Here is a 17,386-nt window from a genome sequence, read left to right on the forward strand (position 1 = left end):
CCCTGATGCCCCACGGGAAAGGGGTGGACTTTTGCCTCCTAGCCCTTAAGTTCAGAGTCTTCCCACCTTTGCCCTCCAAACAGAGACCAACTGATTCCCTAAGGCTAGAACCCCCTGGTAGGCAGCTCTCTTAAGTTTCCCTCATTAGGCTCCTGCAGTTAGCATCTGTAAGCGTCATTAGGTTGAATGGAAATAAAGCCTTGGAAAAGAGCCCTATGGTCTGCGTGTTGATTCTGGCTACTTGAGGATTTCAGAAGGCAGCAAGGGCGCTCCTGACAACCGCCCAGAGAGCTTTGGCTATGGGGCGGTATAGAAATGTAAGAAATAATTACTAATAACAATAGTAAAGGACTGCCTGCGCTCAGGATTATGAGTCATATCAACCCTCTTTAAATACTGTTTTATTCCTCCTATCCACTATATGCTTGATTTGTTAGTTTGTAAGCTATAGGCAGGGACTTGTTTTTGTTTTATTTCACATACCAGTTATCACAGTATTAAATACTAATAATAATAATAGAAGAAGAAGAAATAGTAGCAGCAGCAGCAGTATTGACTATAGTCCTGAGAACTTTTTGCACATGGAACGCATCCATCAAGTTAATGCTACTACTACCAGTAGTAGTAATAGTAGTACTTGATGGATGTGTTCCATGTGCAAACAGTTCTCTGGATTACAGTTTGTTGTGGTTGTGGTTGTTATTATTGAGGAGCTGTATAAAAAATATAAGGTTCTGCCTGCAGGCTTAGAGTCTAATAGACACAATACAAACAGTGTCCCAAATTTTCAGTATGTTATTGCCTTTGTTAGGAGCAACTAACATGTCACAAAATAGCAAGCAGGTTTTTGGGTTCTCCACAATGTTAATTAAAATGGAGAAAGGAGGTGGTGGAGGAGAAAAGGCTGGGAATGGTGTAGCTGCAAAAGCTGAAAGGGATGGGGAAGGAAAAAGATGTGCAAATTCTGACATTACCTGTTCCTTCCAGCCAAAAGACGCAGGTCATATTGGAATTGGCCTAGAATGGAACAAGAGATGAGTTGATGTAGCTTCTCTCTCCCTTCTGTGGCAGAATTCCTCCATGCAAATATGATTGCCATTCTCCTTCCACATCACTGACGTGGAGGCATGCAGCAACTAGAATAGTGCCTGTCGGTTGAATGATGACCCATAGCAACACAATCTCCCTCCCCACCTTCGCCGTTCATCACCTTTTTTTGGTCTTGTCATCCTTTCCCAGATGAACACTCCCCCTCTTTGCCATTCTGGTTGGGAATGCTCAACCAGGCCTGTGCTATGCACACCAGCCTTCTCCAACAGCTATGCGCTACAATCTCCCGCATTGTAGTGGAAAAGGGGACAGAGTAGCAGCATGGCTCTCCCATCACAGCAAGCCATTCCCCCCAAAACTGCCCCCCTGCCCAGCCCCCAATCTTTCATAAACTGGAAAACTGATGGAGACGTATGTGTCCACAGCTCTCGTAAAGAGCAGTCATGGCCTGTGTTGATCCTGCGGTCCCCAGCTTGATGCTCTCAACCTCTGTTGATGTCTGCTAGGCTGCTTGTCCCTCCTGATTTTTTTGTTAAATAGATTTTTTTTTAAGTAAAAGAATAATTAACCGGGAGGCTGATAAGTGCAAAGTGCTGGTCTCCGGTGCCATCTTTATTTCCAAGAATGCCTTTGAGCCCTAGAGGCATTCTTAGAAACTAAATGTTGTGGGTGGTTTGGTGTGTGTTTTGTCTCTCTGTGTGGTGTGTGTTTTGCCTATGTTTGTTGAGGGGTGGAGTGTTTCTCTGAACATCGCTAGTTTGCCTTCTATGAAATGGGTATTTTGTTGTGCTTTGTGGGGGCAAATCTGGGATTTGGGGCTTACTCCCCACTTCTGCCTTGTACTCAGTTCTTGGCCAGGTTACTTGTTTCAGAAAACTGTGGGTTGAAAGAAGTGGTTTTATGTCTTGGATATCAGGCCCTACCTCTGCATCCTTCTTAGGTTCTTGCAAAAGTTACTTTTTGTTTAGCCGCACTGGTTTGCCTTCTGGGAAACTGATGTTTTGTGACTGGCCATGCCCACCTTGGCAACCATTTTGTGAGTGGGAAAGCCCTTCCTGGAAGCCATTTGTGTAAGCATGCCAGCAACACTCTCTCAACATCCCAAATTTGCCCACCGGCCCAAAAAGGCTGAGAACCGTTGTCAAATGCTCCAGATAAATGCTGGTCTTATGCAGTGGGCCAAAATAGCTTTGGTGTTACACCTGCTACAGTGTTGAGACTGCCGCTTCCCTACGCCACCCCACCTGATCTTTGCAAGGCAATGATGCTTCATTCTCCCAGGGCACAAGCTCACCGGGCAATGGCCATGGCAGGATTACTACTCACCAGCGTGTGGTTGTGCCAAAACTGGATCTCCACTGGATGACTGAGGTTAGTAATGTGAGTGTTCCCCAGGGTGGCCCCTAAGATGTCATCATTCAGGAGAGAGCTGTTCTCCCTATCCTGCACAGCAAAGAGCAGAAACGTTTGGCTGCAATTTGTAAATTATTTTTTAATTGCGACATTTATAATTCACTTTTCCTCCACGGAAGTCAGGGTGGCATACCTGGTTCTCTCCCCACTTCCATTTTTTTCTCACAACAACCCTGTGAGGTAGGTTAGGCCGAGAAATAGCAAGTGGCCCAAGGTCACCCAGTAAGCTTCATGGCTGAGGGAGGATTTGAACCCTGGTCTCCCCGATCTTAGTCCGCCACTCTAACCATTACAACCACTCCTGTGGTGGTTCTACTGAGGTGGAAGATCTTAGCTCCTGATTTCCTATAGTATTTGTTTTTAGGGATGTACGGACTGTGTAAAATCTGCTCTGTCTGTTTCGTGGATAGTCAGGTGCCTTTTGTTCTGTCATCTGCCCACAGACGGATGCAAACATTATTTTCGTCATGCGGAAAAATACTCAAATAATTACAGAAATATTTACATAATTTACCTTAGGACGTAACAGCTAGCGTATTGTCTCCCATTCCATTCAAAGTTTCCTTAGCAGAAACTTATGCATTTTCCTAAGAATGTATATGTGTAAATTTTGGGAAAGTAAAAAAATAATCCGAAAGTCCACAGACTCCGCATGGCCTGAGGGGGGTCGCTCTGCAGCGGATTCCGCAGGTCGGATTCTTAGAAATCTGAGCTCATTTTAGTGCGTCTTGAATTTCTCCAGCATCCCTATTTGTTATATGGGATTCCTACAGCTGATCTCCTGAGTACCATTTTGAAAGAAGTTGCAAAATTGGCCCATGGGATTTCAGTTTAAGTTTTTGTTGTGTAGGCTGCAAAGCAGACAGATTTGCCAAAGTGGTGCAAGAAATCCACATGACTGCACTGGAGAGGCAGATGATTAATTATAACAGTGGTAAACTTCAGTATAGTATGTTTTATTTTTGGCTAGTGAACAGCACAGCTTTTCATGGATTGGAATACTCCTTACTTTGATACAGTGAAGCCTTCAAGCAAACTTATGTATCTGTCAGAGTGGGATACGTTTTACCCACCCCATCTGAGTGAAGCCATATCTACTGGCACCCTTTGGCACCGCCCCTGCCATGGTGCACCACGGGATCTGTCCACTCCATTCCCCTGAGGGGGGGCTGCCGCACAGCAGGGGGAGGGGACAGCAGTATAACTGTGTCCTCCGGACTACTGCCCCTGACCTCATATTGTACTGAAAAGCTATGCAGTGGTTTGCGAAGTCTGCCACCTAGTGACTGTAGAAGGTGCTATGTGCTTCAAACACAGATATTTAAATTAATTACAATTAATGAATGTGTTTTTAACACAAAATAACCCTGAGGTGCACACCCCTAGGGTTCCCTTAATATGCATGGCAGGTTTCAGGTGCCTAGGTTTCATGGTCTTGGTGCTATGACACTGAAAGGTAGACAGGCAGAAAGACAGACAGAGTCTTTTATTATTATAGACAGTGTGCATTTCCTTTTAAAATAGTTCTGTTTATTTCATGATTTTAAGGCAGTAGTGTTTGATAGGTGGTTTTATATGATGTACTATGCTATATTTGTATTCTTCTACATCTTCTGACAATCTTTTAGATCATTCAATAAGTTCACTTGATTTTACTGCAATTCAGACATCCAAGGGAACATTTACATGCCTCATTTGCATTCTACCTTTTGTAGAAGGAGCTCAGGATAATGTCAGGAGCTGAAGGTGGTGGAGCTGGACAAGCAAAGTTCACAGGCAGAATTGTATAAAATAAAACAAAACAAAATGAGCCAAGGACAGTCAAATTATTTGGCCTCAGTGTATCACAGGTATACTGATTTTCCCAAGACCCAGATAAGAAGGTATGCAGTCATTGTCTGGAACCAGTCTCCAACTCCAATTGTTGCCAGTTCTTTCCCAGGTTCACTTCAAGGTGTTGGACTTAACCGTCAAAGCTCTAGCATAGGACCTGGCTATCTGAGAGGACCACTAGAGTGGCTACTTCTGATTCGACCAAAAAAGAGGACACACATCATCCAAAGAGAAGGCAAAAGAGGATGCCAATCTGTATATGCTAATTTATCTGTGTAGATGCAAATTTAGAAATAATTACTATAATTTAAACAGAAATACAGTACATCTCACCACAGTGGGGAAGACTGTGACCAGTGATGTGGGGTAGAAAATTTTCCAGTGCTTTATTTTTCCATGGAAAATTGTCCATTTCATAAGTTCATTAGTAAAAGTGTGCTAATTGCAAATACAATATCATAGAAGCCTGACAGTGTCAAAGTTGCAATTAAAGTTTTTCAGGTGATTCTTCCTAGCAAGTATGTGAGAGAATACGTATATGTCATTGAAATACACCTATGTCTCAGAGTGAAATGGAACTAATAAATAGTGACAGCGGAACTGAAGGTGCCCCAGCAACCTCAGTGGAAGAGAGCTAAACTCTGTGGAAAGAGATGAGTGGTTGCCTTTGGGCTGCTCACATTAATTAGTGTGTCAACATTTTCAGTACTTTTGTGTGTGTTTTTCTTAAATTTAAGCAATGTAACGGAAGTACATGCTATTGTCTTTAAATTTTTAGAAGTATTCCAATGAACATTTCTACATAATATAACATTTAAATCGCAATAAGTGTGCTTTAATTCCCCCCCCAAAAATATTTCAGGTCAAATACATGTAGCGTATTGGGGGGAAACTGACATAGGGTACTTTTTAAAGCTTTGTTGTTTACTAAATGCAAGTAAAATGAGCATTCTAAATTAGATCTCTCTAGGCCAGGGGTGGGCATTTTGTGATGTTTTAGCCTACAACTCCCATCAGCTCTAGCCAGCAGAGCCAATGGTGAAGGATGATGGAAACTGTAGGCCAAAACAAGTTGTCCACCACTGCTCTAGGGCATTTTCTGATAGAAACTGACAATTTTCCTATGCCAATTAACATAATGATTTGCACTGGGGAAAAAAATCTATACAAACAGAATTTTTCCTATGCAAATCAAGCTAATTTGCACTGGAAAATTTTCTAATTAAAATTTTTCCAGAAAATCCACATCACTGACTGGGACCAGGTGACCTGCGTGCCTGCCTGCTCAGTCTATGAACATGCTCGGTTACTAAGATCAACAGGAGAGCCCCTTTTGAAGAAAGAGCTTGTTGGAAAGGGCTGTTTTTCTCCCCAACTGTAGAACACACTCTGGGCTTCTTCATATAGAGTTTTTATCCTGCTATTGAGGTTGGTTACTCCCGGAAGTTTGAGGGTCCTTTAGATGATGTCGTCAACCTCCAGGGCATCTCCTGCACTAAAGGACGTTTATTCCATTTTTTAAAAGATCGGCGATAATGAGCTATGAAATTACAGCGCTTGAGTTCTGCTTGAGTTCCCTCCGTGAAAAGAGGAAAAGCCGCAAGAAGAGGAGCTAGACCACAGCGCCATCTAGCTGCTGTATAATGAAACATTAGGAAGTCTGTTGTGATCCTGCATTAAAATGGAAGCAGTAAGCCCTGTTTTAAATGTGGGATTTTAGGCTGGTGTAACGCAATCCTCCCACTGGAGTTGCGACTGGTCTCCACTGTTTCTGCACTCAGGAAGGGGGTCATCTTTTTAACTTTTCTTTTAGAATTATTACTATGTTTTTAAATGTTGTATGATATTTTTATTTAATTATTATCTTCTGAATTTTTTGTAAACCATCTTGGCTTGGCTTCAGAAAGTTGGTACAGAAAAACCATAAACAAACAAACAAACAAACTCCATCACCCCATTAACCAATCTTCAAGTTCCAAGGAATGCCTACCTGAAAGAGGCAAGAAGCTTTCAGGTAAATGCAGAAAAGTTGCACGTCTTTTACACATTTGTCCTTGACAGTCTCCATAAGCGCATCAGGGAAATACATGGAATGTCGGGTTGGGGTCTTCACTGAAGCACTGCGCTATTGATGTTCAGAACAAAAGAAACATGTACACACTGGAAAATGTCAGGTTATCATAATCCCAAAGACAAATTTAACAGGCTGCTACAGTCAAGCAACATAAAGTACCACAACACAAATAGGTGATCCAGTCAGCACTATCTTTGACCCACAACAGCAACCCCATTAATCTATGTATGCTCCCTGAAGCCATGTACCATGTACTAGCTTCTTCTGTTTGGCCCAAATTGGCCTCCATTGTTCACAGGAACAGGAGCCAGTATGGTGCAGGACATTTGAAACTGTGCTCTGTGGAGCCCTAGGCTTTCTCCCTGGAAGCTTCTTAGGGGGTTCTTATTGAGATCAGTAAGAGCAGAGCAGCTTTCCTGAATGGTATCTTGTGTTTCACTACCAGTCTTGTTCTGTGTGCAATGTGTGGCTATGTCCGGGGTCTCAATTCATGTGGGGTGAGGGGGTGATCTAACAGGTCTGACCTCCACCTGGTGTGAACTGATAATATACCCCATAACATGCCTCTGCATTTGCAATTCATAGCAAGAAGAAGCCACAGCTCAGCGTCAGGGGACATGCTTTCCATCATGCAGAAGACCATTGATCATGCTGGCTGGCTGGGCTGATGGGAGTTGAAGACAAAAACATCTGGAGAGTCCCAGGTTGCGAAGGTTGTCCTGGGGCCACAAGTTAATGCAAGAGTGACAAAACAATCATATTGGGGAATCACCAAAAAAATGATCAATGTATGCCACAGAAAGCTCTGGAATGACAAATTTTCTTCATTTTTTTTTCTGCCAACAAAGGAAGAAAAAAGCACCCTCCTACTTATGTCCCCAAGGTTCATGGATCTCCAGCAACAGATTTAATTTGGTCCTGAGGCTGCCAGATGTGTTAATACCTACTGATTCGGTAGTTTGTCTTGCCCCCCATGCTTTAGGCGGACAGCGTTTTTTAATTTTTTTAATAGGTATGTGTACATTTATTCAGTGCACAGCATAACCCCATGTGGGTTCACTCAGAAGTAAGTCCCACAGTTTTAATGGGGCTTATCCATAGGTAAATGTGCATAGGATTGCCACCTAAACATACATTCATCCTCCTTTTTGAAAAAAGAAAAAAGCAGAATCAAAACTGTTGAAAACCCTTTTCAGGGAGAAAGATGGAAGAGGGTTAGCCAATGAGCATGCTGCACTGCCAGCATCTGGGCTAGCCAATCAGCACCCTGCACAACCAGCTTTTGAAGCAAATAGGAAGAACAGGTTTCCCCAGAAACTGACCTTCTGTACATCTAATCAAAATGTGATGTATTTCTAAAGCTATGTATGCCTGGACATACATTTATGCTGTGTAGCATGGCAGAGAGCATAGATCAAACAACAATGTGACAGGGCATGAGGAGAGGGGAAAATACTGACCATTAAGTTGTCACTGGTGATATTTAGCCCTCTGAAATCGCAAGGGTTTATCCTGAATATTAATGTTTGAATATTATCATGCGTAATGGTGATATTCTCACTAAGGATCCTGGCTTCCAGCAAGGTCATCTCCAAATGTTCTTTCTCTCTGTAATGGATAATTGTAGAGAGAGGGTGCAGGGAAGTGTAAATGAACATATACAGTACTTACAGATGGACATACAGTAATGTGACGAACCTCTATATTCTGATGTAGCTCAGCAGTGACACCTAGAGTGCCTCCATTTCATCACATACACCCCTGGAGAGTTCATCAATAGCTAAAATCTTATAAATTTTCCTCCAAATATAAATCCAAAGGCTAAGTTATTCTTCACAATGCTGCAACTAATTAGAACCAACTAGCTGTTTTACGTTATGTAAGTACAGTCATTAAGCAGCCCCTAAATAACTTTCTGTCTGGGTGGCTGACATCAGAAATGGAGCTCATCTGATCTCAACCATTGGACAAAACAACAGTCCATCTCTACTAAGGGGCTGGCTTCTTACTGGACTCAAATTCCCACCAATATGTGAAACATCTTCCTCAGTTTTTGTGTTCCTAGTACACCTAATATGGAATCCAAAGATGCTCTCTCTCTCATACCCTGTTCTCCCTTAGACTGTATTGATTTTTATTTTATAGTAAATACTATTATAGTATAACCATGTTAGCCTTGTGTTTACAAATTTAAGGGTTAAGTGTAGCACACATACAGACTGTTTTAGATATTCAGATATTTTAATAAATTAGTGTAAGCTTTCATGGGTTACAACCCACTTCATCAGATGCTATAAGTGGAATGGGAGGCTTTCAGTCTGAAAAGGTAGATCTGTGGTAAGCAATTCTATTCGCATAAAGTGACATGTACAAACCACAAAGTGCATCAAAAGTCTTTATAATGTGCATAGAAACCATAGTCCCTATTGAGTCCCTGATGAATACCGTCGACTTTCCTTATTTCTTCTTCTGCCATCTCACATTCCAAGCGAGCCCCTGATTTCAATTTCTTTAGAACTGTCACGCTTGGTATGACCAGGGAGGTTAAAGTTTTCACTGACAGGCTTATTGATGTTCTTATGCTTGATGTCTGATTTATGCCCATTTAATCTTTGTCTTAACAATAGTCCTGTCTGACTGATGTAAGTGGCTTTGGGGTACTTGATGCAGGAGATCAAATACACAACGTTTGATGAATGTGCAGGTATATTTGCCCTGGATGCGCTGGATAGCTCCTTTGGCCCACTTGCATTATCACTGGTGTTTATTAACACAGCTGGCATTTAGGTTTATTGCAAGGTCTGGTACTTTGCTGTGAGTCCAGTGATAGCGTTTTGTCCCTGGTCAACAGTTGCTTATGGGCAGCTAGCATAGGAGTGCGTTTGTAACCCACAAAACTTCATGCTAATTTATCAAACTATCTGAACAACTAAAACAGTATATATATTGGCTACACTTAACCCTTGATATTATTATATTTCCTGTCAGATTTTTGTGAATAGGGCTATCTATCAGTGTGGTATCCCAAGGAAACACTTGACCAAAGTGTTAATACCTACACAGTTCCCATGGGAACTAATTGTTAGACAGTTTCCCTTGAGTCTTCAGAAATACCTGAAAAGAGGGCAGAACTCTCACCCTCCAGCTAAGGCTGTGATACCAGGATGCAGAATCTTGGGCCTTGGGGTCCCCAGAAGGCCATGTCCCTCCCCCAGGTCCCACCCTCTTTCCCCCAACACCAGTCATTTCATGGTTTTCCAGCTTTTGTGCAGTTCCCCCACCCCTTCTAAAAGGTTGAAATGCCTCTCCTAAGGCTTGGTTACTGGCAGTAAGAACTTTAAGTTAAAATATGCTGGTATTTGAGGGGGGTGGCTAAACCCCCTTTTGCTTTCAGCCACACCTGAAAGCAATGCAGCCCCCAAGAGCATCACTGTAATGGAATTCCAGTTTAACAAATGCTGCAGCCCTGCTAAATAAACTCTTATGGTTTGGAATAGCAGGAGCTGAAAGAAAGAAGGCCCCCCGCCTGCCTCTGTAGCACAAAAGCACAAGAATCTGAGGCAGGGACTTACTTTATTATTGCCTTTCTTTCAGAAACACATCTTGCTTCTGTGTGCCGCTCAAAGGCTCTCATGGCTTTCTCAATATTGCCCTTTACATCGGTCTCAGCCACTTCCCCACCGGGTGCTGATCCTTAGGGATGTTGTGGAAAACAAGGGGCATCAGCATGGGAAAAACAGCACCTCCCCACAAAGCAAACTGACCAGGTCATTCCCCAACCACTCCAGCCACCACACAGACCAGTGATTCCCAAACCATGTGCAAACAAAAGGGACATATTCGTGTTCTCCAAGAGGGACTGAAGTGGGCTTTGAAAAATGAAGGCATCTGTGTTTAGGTGAGCCACTTATGAATCACCAAAAACGAGGACAAAAGAGGAGATAGTTGCATAAAATTTGCATATGTTGATTTATATCTATAGATGCAAATTTAGAAATGATTATAATTTAAATAGCAATACAGTAAATATCCCCATAGTGTGTAAGACTGCAATCAGGTGACTTGTGTTCCTAACTGTTCAATCTGCTGTTCATGTGCTACCTACTGTTGGGCAACAGTTCTTACAAGGGGTTTTTAAATCTTTAAACTGGAATTGAATTGGACAATTCTTCAAACAGAAGATGCCTTCAAGTAAAAGACTGTCCTCTCTAAAAGAGGACACATGACTGCCCTAATAGCACTGGGCCTCACCTTATTCTCTATCATCCAAAACTGTAGGACATGAAATAATGGGCTTAAATTAGAGGAAGGCAGATTTCAGTTGAACATCAGGCAAAACTTCCTAAGGGTCAGAGCAGTCAGACAATGGAACCAAGTGCATAGGGAGGTTGTGGGCTCTTCGTTGCTGGAGGTATTAAACCGGATTGCTGCACTGAATAGGGGGTTGGACTTGATGGCCTAAATGGCTCCTTTCAAGAGAATTTCTGCATGAAGCAAAAAATCTGCACCCTTACCAGGGCTTCTTCTTCCGGAGTCTTTGCGAGATTACAATCAGCACAATACATGTGCTTCCCTCCCCCCCTTTTTGGGCTGTTTCCTTTGTGGGCAAATTCTATATGTTTCACTTATACAGCCAGTAGATGGTGCTGTGGTATTGCGTGATTCCGGAAATACACCACCATTTTGATGGTGGTTTATATTTATTACTGCACTTTCAGTGAATTTTTAAAAGGCAACATAAGGCTTAAAAAGAACAGGAATGGCACCGGAGGTTGGCGATGTTGTGAAAAGGACTGCAACTTCTGTGAGTGACCAACCATGAGTGCATGATAAAAGCCTCATGTGAAGAGGGCCCAACTCTATGATTCTATCTGTGTTGGATGTGTACACCTCTCTACCCACCAGAACTGGGGGGGGGGGTCTGTGTAGCATTTGTCCTCCTTTCACTGCTAATGTATGGGCAGTGGATCATCCTAAGGGTGCCCTGGGATTCCCTGATGAAGCTGATTCTACAGCTGAGTGCACAGGGATCCCAAAAGCAACCTCAGTGTCTGGCACAATTCCACCTCTGAACCCTGGCTGGCAGAGTGTGATTACCCTATTACTGACCACAAAGTGTCAAAACACAAAGTGTTTATCTTTGCTTTGGAACAGAAATGTTTTTTTTTTTTGAGGTGTGGGGTGGGAAACCACGTTCTTGAAGTGGCGGTGATCAGAAAGATAACAGATTTGGGGTGGGGGGGTAAAATAAATTATTTAATTAGTGCTCTACACTTTTTTAGTTAAGCACTATTGTACAAATATTACTATATACAGAGAGAGAGAGAGAGAGAGAGAGAGGTGGAAAAGCATTTTAGCACCAAGACCAATTAAAAATAAATAAATGGGGTGATAAAATGGCATTCATTGGAATGGTTAAAGTAAAGCTATACCCATAAAAAATAGTGAGTAGGAAATGACAAGCATGGGATAAGTGCCTCATGCAGAAATGCCCAGCAGTTCGATGACAGTGTTGTGTTTTCCCCACAAAAAATGAGTGAATGATGTGTGGCAATTCTGCACTAAACACCCAGTGTGGAAGCACCTCTGATATTCCTTTGAGTTTGGCCCTTAAGCCTCCACGTCACAACCCCTTGCTAGGAAATTAGGACAGCCTGCCCTCGAAGCCCTCCAAAAGAGATCCATACCTGATATCTGGATCAGAAAAGTTGTGCATGCGAAAAGGACAATGCATAATCCCGAGTCCATCTCTGTATTACGCTAAATGTAGACAAGGCCCCAAATGCCCCAGATGACTGGAAGCTGTTTACAAATGGAGAAGAGACAGATAAGCGGTAAAGATTAGAGGTTGCTGATACCTCTGTGTATTTGAAAGTTAGCAAGACACTGTCAGGAGCGCCCTAGCTGCCTCTTGCAGTCCCTTCCAATAGCCAACTCAGGACACAGATGACGAGGATTCTTTCCAAGGCTTTATTCCTTTATGACTCTTACAGATACGAATCACTAGCGACTAAGCAAGGAACTGCACTGGGGAAAGATAGCAGAGTAGCCTAAGCTCCAGGTAAGGCAGTTGGTCCCCGTTTGAAGGAGAACCGCGGGAAGACTCTGAACTTAAGGGCTATGGAGAGATCCTCCCTCTTTCTCTTGGGTCCTTGGGACGCAACCGTTATTTTAGTGCCAAATGAGCGGAGCACCTCCATCTGTCGCCGCTCCCTGCGTCTGCGCTGAGCGTCCAGCAAGCCCCCCTCCAGCGCTCTCTCACTGCCAGGGTCACTAACTATCCCAGGAATGCCAGCAGGAGGAATCTCTGCCAGCTGCTGAGCCTGTGGGAGATGAGCGCGCTCCTCTCCCACGGATTGCTGTTCCTCCTCAGAATCAGAACCATGAATGTATCCAGTTAAGACTAGCTTTGGTTACGGCTGGAGGCACTACTGAGAGCGTCTGAACCTGCACTCAGCTTTGAATCCAGGAACACCCCTTGCTCCCACAACCAGTCAAAGGGAAGGAGACATTGCAGGAGAGGGTCTCAGTGAGAGAGCCCAGGCTTCGTGTGCAGAAGACTCCATGTTTAATCCCTGGCATCTCTCATTATAAGGATCACGGGTAACAAGTGATGGGCGGGACCTTGGAGATGCTGTTGCCTTTCAGAGTTGCGCAGTCCCAGATTTAACCCCTGGCATTTCTATTTCGTTGGTCTTCAACTGGTAGGTTGGGATACATGACTGACAGCCTCCCCCGTGTGGTGCTCTGCAGATGGTTTGTACTTCGCCTCCCATCAGCCCCGGCCAGCATGGCCAGTGGTCACGAAAACATCTGGGGGGCACCAGGTTGGGGAAGGTGGGAGTGCGGGATTGCAGCCTGAGCTAAGGTGGGTCGCAAGAGCAGCACTGCCCCCATGCAAATAATATGTTTTAAAATGGATGCAGAACTTCACACTCAGGGACCACATCTGGCCTGCTAGGGGTCACAATCCAGCCCTCTGGATTTCCCCAGAGGGACACACCCCCTTCCCCTGGTCCCACCCCCTTTTCTCCAACCAGGATCGTTTTGTGGTTTCCTGGCTGTGCACAGCATTTTCTCCATTCAGAAATGTTGAAATACCTCTCCCAGGGAAGGCTTAGTGACCGGCAGGAAGAGCTTTAAGATAAAATATGCTGGGATTTTGGCCCTGCCCTCTTGGGCTGATGAGGTTCAACACACTTTTTTTTAAAACCACCCATATGCTTTTAGGTGGCTTAGTGCAAATTAAACATCCTGCAGTTAATGAAGGTTATGGGGCTCTTTAGTGGCCAACATAGGTGTTGTCCTCTTGAATGCCAGAAGGTATGGGATTTGGTTCTCTTTCTTTTGGTGTACCCATTGTATTCAGAGTTGAGGACTTTGTACCTTGATCCCCTTTTTGCTGGTATTACAGATCTTCTCTTTAAACAACATGTTATTTTTATTGGATGGGATAGATTATTACGTGTCATACCGTACGGCTAAATTTGTTGATCTAGGGTTAGGGAAAAGGAAGTCTCTTATCTCAGTAGATGAACATACGGGTTACTGAACTATTTAATAATTAGTATGCACATTATTTCCCCTTCATGGATCACTGCCTTGTTGTGGCGAAGGGGCTTGCGTAACTCAGTGAAACCATAAGCTATGCCGTGCAGGGCCACGCAAGACGGACAGGTCATGGCGGAGAGTTCTGACAAAATGTGGTCCACTGGAGAAGGAAATGGCAACCCACTCCAGGATTCTTGCCAAGAAAACCCCATGGAACGTATCACAAGGCTAAAAGAGATGACGCCAGAAGATGAGCCCCTCAGGTCGGAAGGTGTCCCATATACTACCGGGGAAGAGCAGAGGGGATTTCCAAGTAGCGCCGGAAAGAGTGAAGCGGCTGGGCCAAAGCCGAAAGGACACTCAGCTGTGGATGTGTCTGGTGGTGAAAAGAAAATCCGATGCTGTAAAGAACAATATTGTTTAGGAACCTGGAATGTCAGATCAATGAATCAAGGTAAGCTAGAGGTGGTCAAACATGAGATGGCAAGATTGAACATCGACATCTTGGGAATCAGCAAACTAAAATGGATAAGCATGGGCGAATTTAATTCAGGTGACCATCATATCTACTACTGTGGGCAAGAATCCCGTAGAAGAAATGGAGTAGCACTCATAGTCAACAAAAGGGTGGGAAAAGCAGTACTGAGGTACAATCTCAAAAACAACAGAATGATCTCAGTACGAATCCAAGGCAAACCATTCAACATCACAGTAATTCAAGTCTATGCCCCAACCACTGAGGCCGAAGAAGCTGAGGTTGATTGGTTCTATGAAGACCTACAACACCTTCTAGAACTAACACCAAAAAAAGATGTCCTCTTCATCATAGGGGATTGGAATGCTAAAGTAGGAAGTCAAGAAATCACTGGGATAACAGGCAAGCATGGCCTTGGTGTACAAAATGAGACAGGACAAAGGCTAATGGAGTTTTGCCAAGAGAACACGCTGATCATAGCAAACACTCTTTTCCAACAGCACAAGAGGCGACTCTACACATGGACATCACCAGATGGTCAATATTGAAATCAGATTGATTATGTCCTTTGCAGCCAAAGATGGAGAAGCTCCATAAAGTCAGTAAAAACAAGACCTGGAGCTGACTGTGGCTCAGATCATGAGCTTCTTATTGCAAAATTTCAGCTTAAATTGAAGAACTAGGGACAACCACTAAATCATTCAGGTATGACCTAAATCATATCCCTTATGAATATACAGTGGAGGTGAGGAATAGATTTCAGGGATTAGACCTGATAGATGAGTGCCTGAGGAACTATGGACGGAGGTCCATAACATTGTTCAGGAGTCAGCAACTCAATCCATCCCAAAGAAAAAGAAATGCAAGAAAGCCAAGTGGCTGTCTGATGAGGCTTTACAAGTAGCTGAGGAAAGAAGGGAAGCGAAAAGCAAGGGAGGAGGGGGAAGATATATCCAACTGAATGCTGAGTTCCAGAGAATAGCAAGGAGGGACAAGAAGGCCTTCTTAAATGAACCATGCAAAGAAATCGAGGAAAAGAATAGAATGGGAAAGACTAGAGATCTTTTCAAGAAAATCGGAGATCTCAAGGGAACGTTTTGTGCAAAGACGGGCATGATAAAGGACAAAGAAGGCAGGGACCTAACAGAAGCAGATGAGATTAAGAAGATCATGGCATCTGGCCCCATCACTTCCTGGCATATAGAAGGGGAAGAAATGGAAGCAGTGACAGATTTTATTTTCTTGGGCTCCAAGTTCACCGCAGATGGTGACTGTAGCCATGAAATTAAAAGATGCTTGCTCCTTGGGAGGAAAGCTATGGCAAACCTAGACAGCATAGTAAGAAGCAGAGACATCACCTTGCTGACAAAGGTCCGCATAATCAAAGCTATGGTTTTCTCAGTAGCAACATATGGCTGTGAGAGCTGGACTATAAGGAAGGCTGAGCACCGAAGAATTGATGCCTTCGAACTGTGGTGCTCGAGAAGACTCTTGCGAGCCCCCTAGACTGCAAGGAGGTCAAATCAGTCCATGCTAAAGGAAATCAACCCTGAGTGCTCATTGGAAGGACAGATACTGAAGCTGAAGCTCAAATATTTTGGCCACCTAATGCAAACAGAAAACTCCCTGGAAAAGACCCTGATGCTGGGAAAGATTGAGGTCAAAAGGAGAAGGGGACGGCAGAGGATGAGATGGCTATATAGCATCACTGATGCAATGAATATGAATTTGAGCACACTCCGGGAAAGAGCAGAGGACAGGAAGGCCTGGCATGCTATGGTCCATGGGGTCACAAAGAGTCGGTCACAACTTAACGACTGAACAACAACAAATGCACATTATTTATACTATATTATGCAAATGTTTTATACTAGTATACAAGTTGACAGTTTAATTGTTTTTAATCACTTTGTTATTATCTTTAGTCTGATTCTCTTCTATGTTGACACTAGCATTTTTTCTTGTGTTTTTAGTCTGATGTATATGCAAAAACCTGGTTGACTAGTGAACAATAAGCTGAAACGGTTTTTTAAAAATTGAGAACCGCAAACGCATGTTTAGAGTAAAACTGGGTCCTGAGTCTAAAAATCTGTTCTGGTTAAAAGGATCTCAGATAGCAAGTCTGATGCCTTGGAGAGACACTGACCTGGTTTGCACATAACAAGAAGCCACCATGGACGAATTTCCCCACAGAGGAAATTCAAGTTAACCCATGTTCATGTCAGCCAATGCTCAAAATTCATGACAGCCAATGCAAATGGAAAACACTGCTGAACATGTTGAAGTCACCACTATTCTATAATAAGTATAACTACATCCTTTGTGAGATGAATCATTCCATTAAACTTCCTTCCGTATTATTTTCTTTGAATTCAACTCCCAGTGCAGCCTTCCCCAACCTGGTGCCCTCCATATGTTTTGGACTTGAATGCCCATCAGCCCCAGCCAGCATGGCCAATGGCCACGAATGCTGGGAGTTGTAGTCCAAAACCTCTAAAGGGGGAGGCTGCCATAGAGGAGCAAAATTCAGAGTATTCTTTTCAACATAGAATAAAAATTAAAAATGGTTCCAGGCAATATACTAACAGACCCTGATTTAGAAGGCGGGGTAGAACAATCTATAAATGGATGCTGTCACTCAGTGAGAGAGCACGTGCTTTGTATGCAGAAGGGCTCCGGTTCAATCCCTGACATTTCCAGTTAAAATGGAGGAAGTTCCACCACTGAGCTGTAGGGCGGCCACTTCTGCATTGCCAAAAAAGAAGAAATCTGTGTCCCCAAAAAGGACACCAATTTGCACAAAATTTGCACATGTGAATTAATATGTATACATGCAAATTTAGAAATAATTACCATCACTGAACTACAGGTACAAGACATCTCACTGTAGCATGACCAGTTGACCTAAGTGCCTCTGCTGCTCAATCTACTGTCTGGGTGCTCAGTGCTGACGGGCAACTTCAAGGCCCTTTCGCTCTTCCTTCTGATGG

At 43.4% G+C, this 17,386-nt stretch overlaps 1 protein-coding gene across 1 annotated transcript in view; it reads right to left on the reverse strand.

Annotated features, from left to right (window-relative positions):
* The window catches only part of ADGRG5 (adhesion G protein-coupled receptor G5), a 35,246-nt gene that overhangs the window by 14,238 nt on the left and 3,622 nt on the right, over positions 1-17,386 (reverse strand). The window contains exons 2-7 of the mRNA XM_084812168.1: positions 12,058-12,172; positions 9,943-10,063; positions 7,831-7,978; positions 6,287-6,421; positions 2,377-2,493; positions 975-1,017 (exon numbers count right to left, since the gene is read on the reverse strand). Of these exons, the coding sequence (XP_084668294.1) occupies positions 975-1,017; positions 2,377-2,493; positions 6,287-6,421; positions 7,831-7,978; positions 9,943-10,063; positions 12,058-12,118 (625 nt within the window). The 5' untranslated portion in view covers positions 12,119-12,172. The remainder of the gene's footprint in view (positions 1-974; positions 1,018-2,376; positions 2,494-6,286; positions 6,422-7,830; positions 7,979-9,942; positions 10,064-12,057; positions 12,173-17,386) is intronic.

Source organism: Heloderma suspectum, chromosome 8 (genome assembly GCF_057233095.1).
Source record: "Heloderma suspectum isolate Gila_16-S chromosome 8, 16-S_ref, whole genome shotgun sequence".
Classification (NCBI taxonomy): Eukaryota; Metazoa; Chordata; class Lepidosauria; order Squamata; family Helodermatidae; genus Heloderma; species Heloderma suspectum.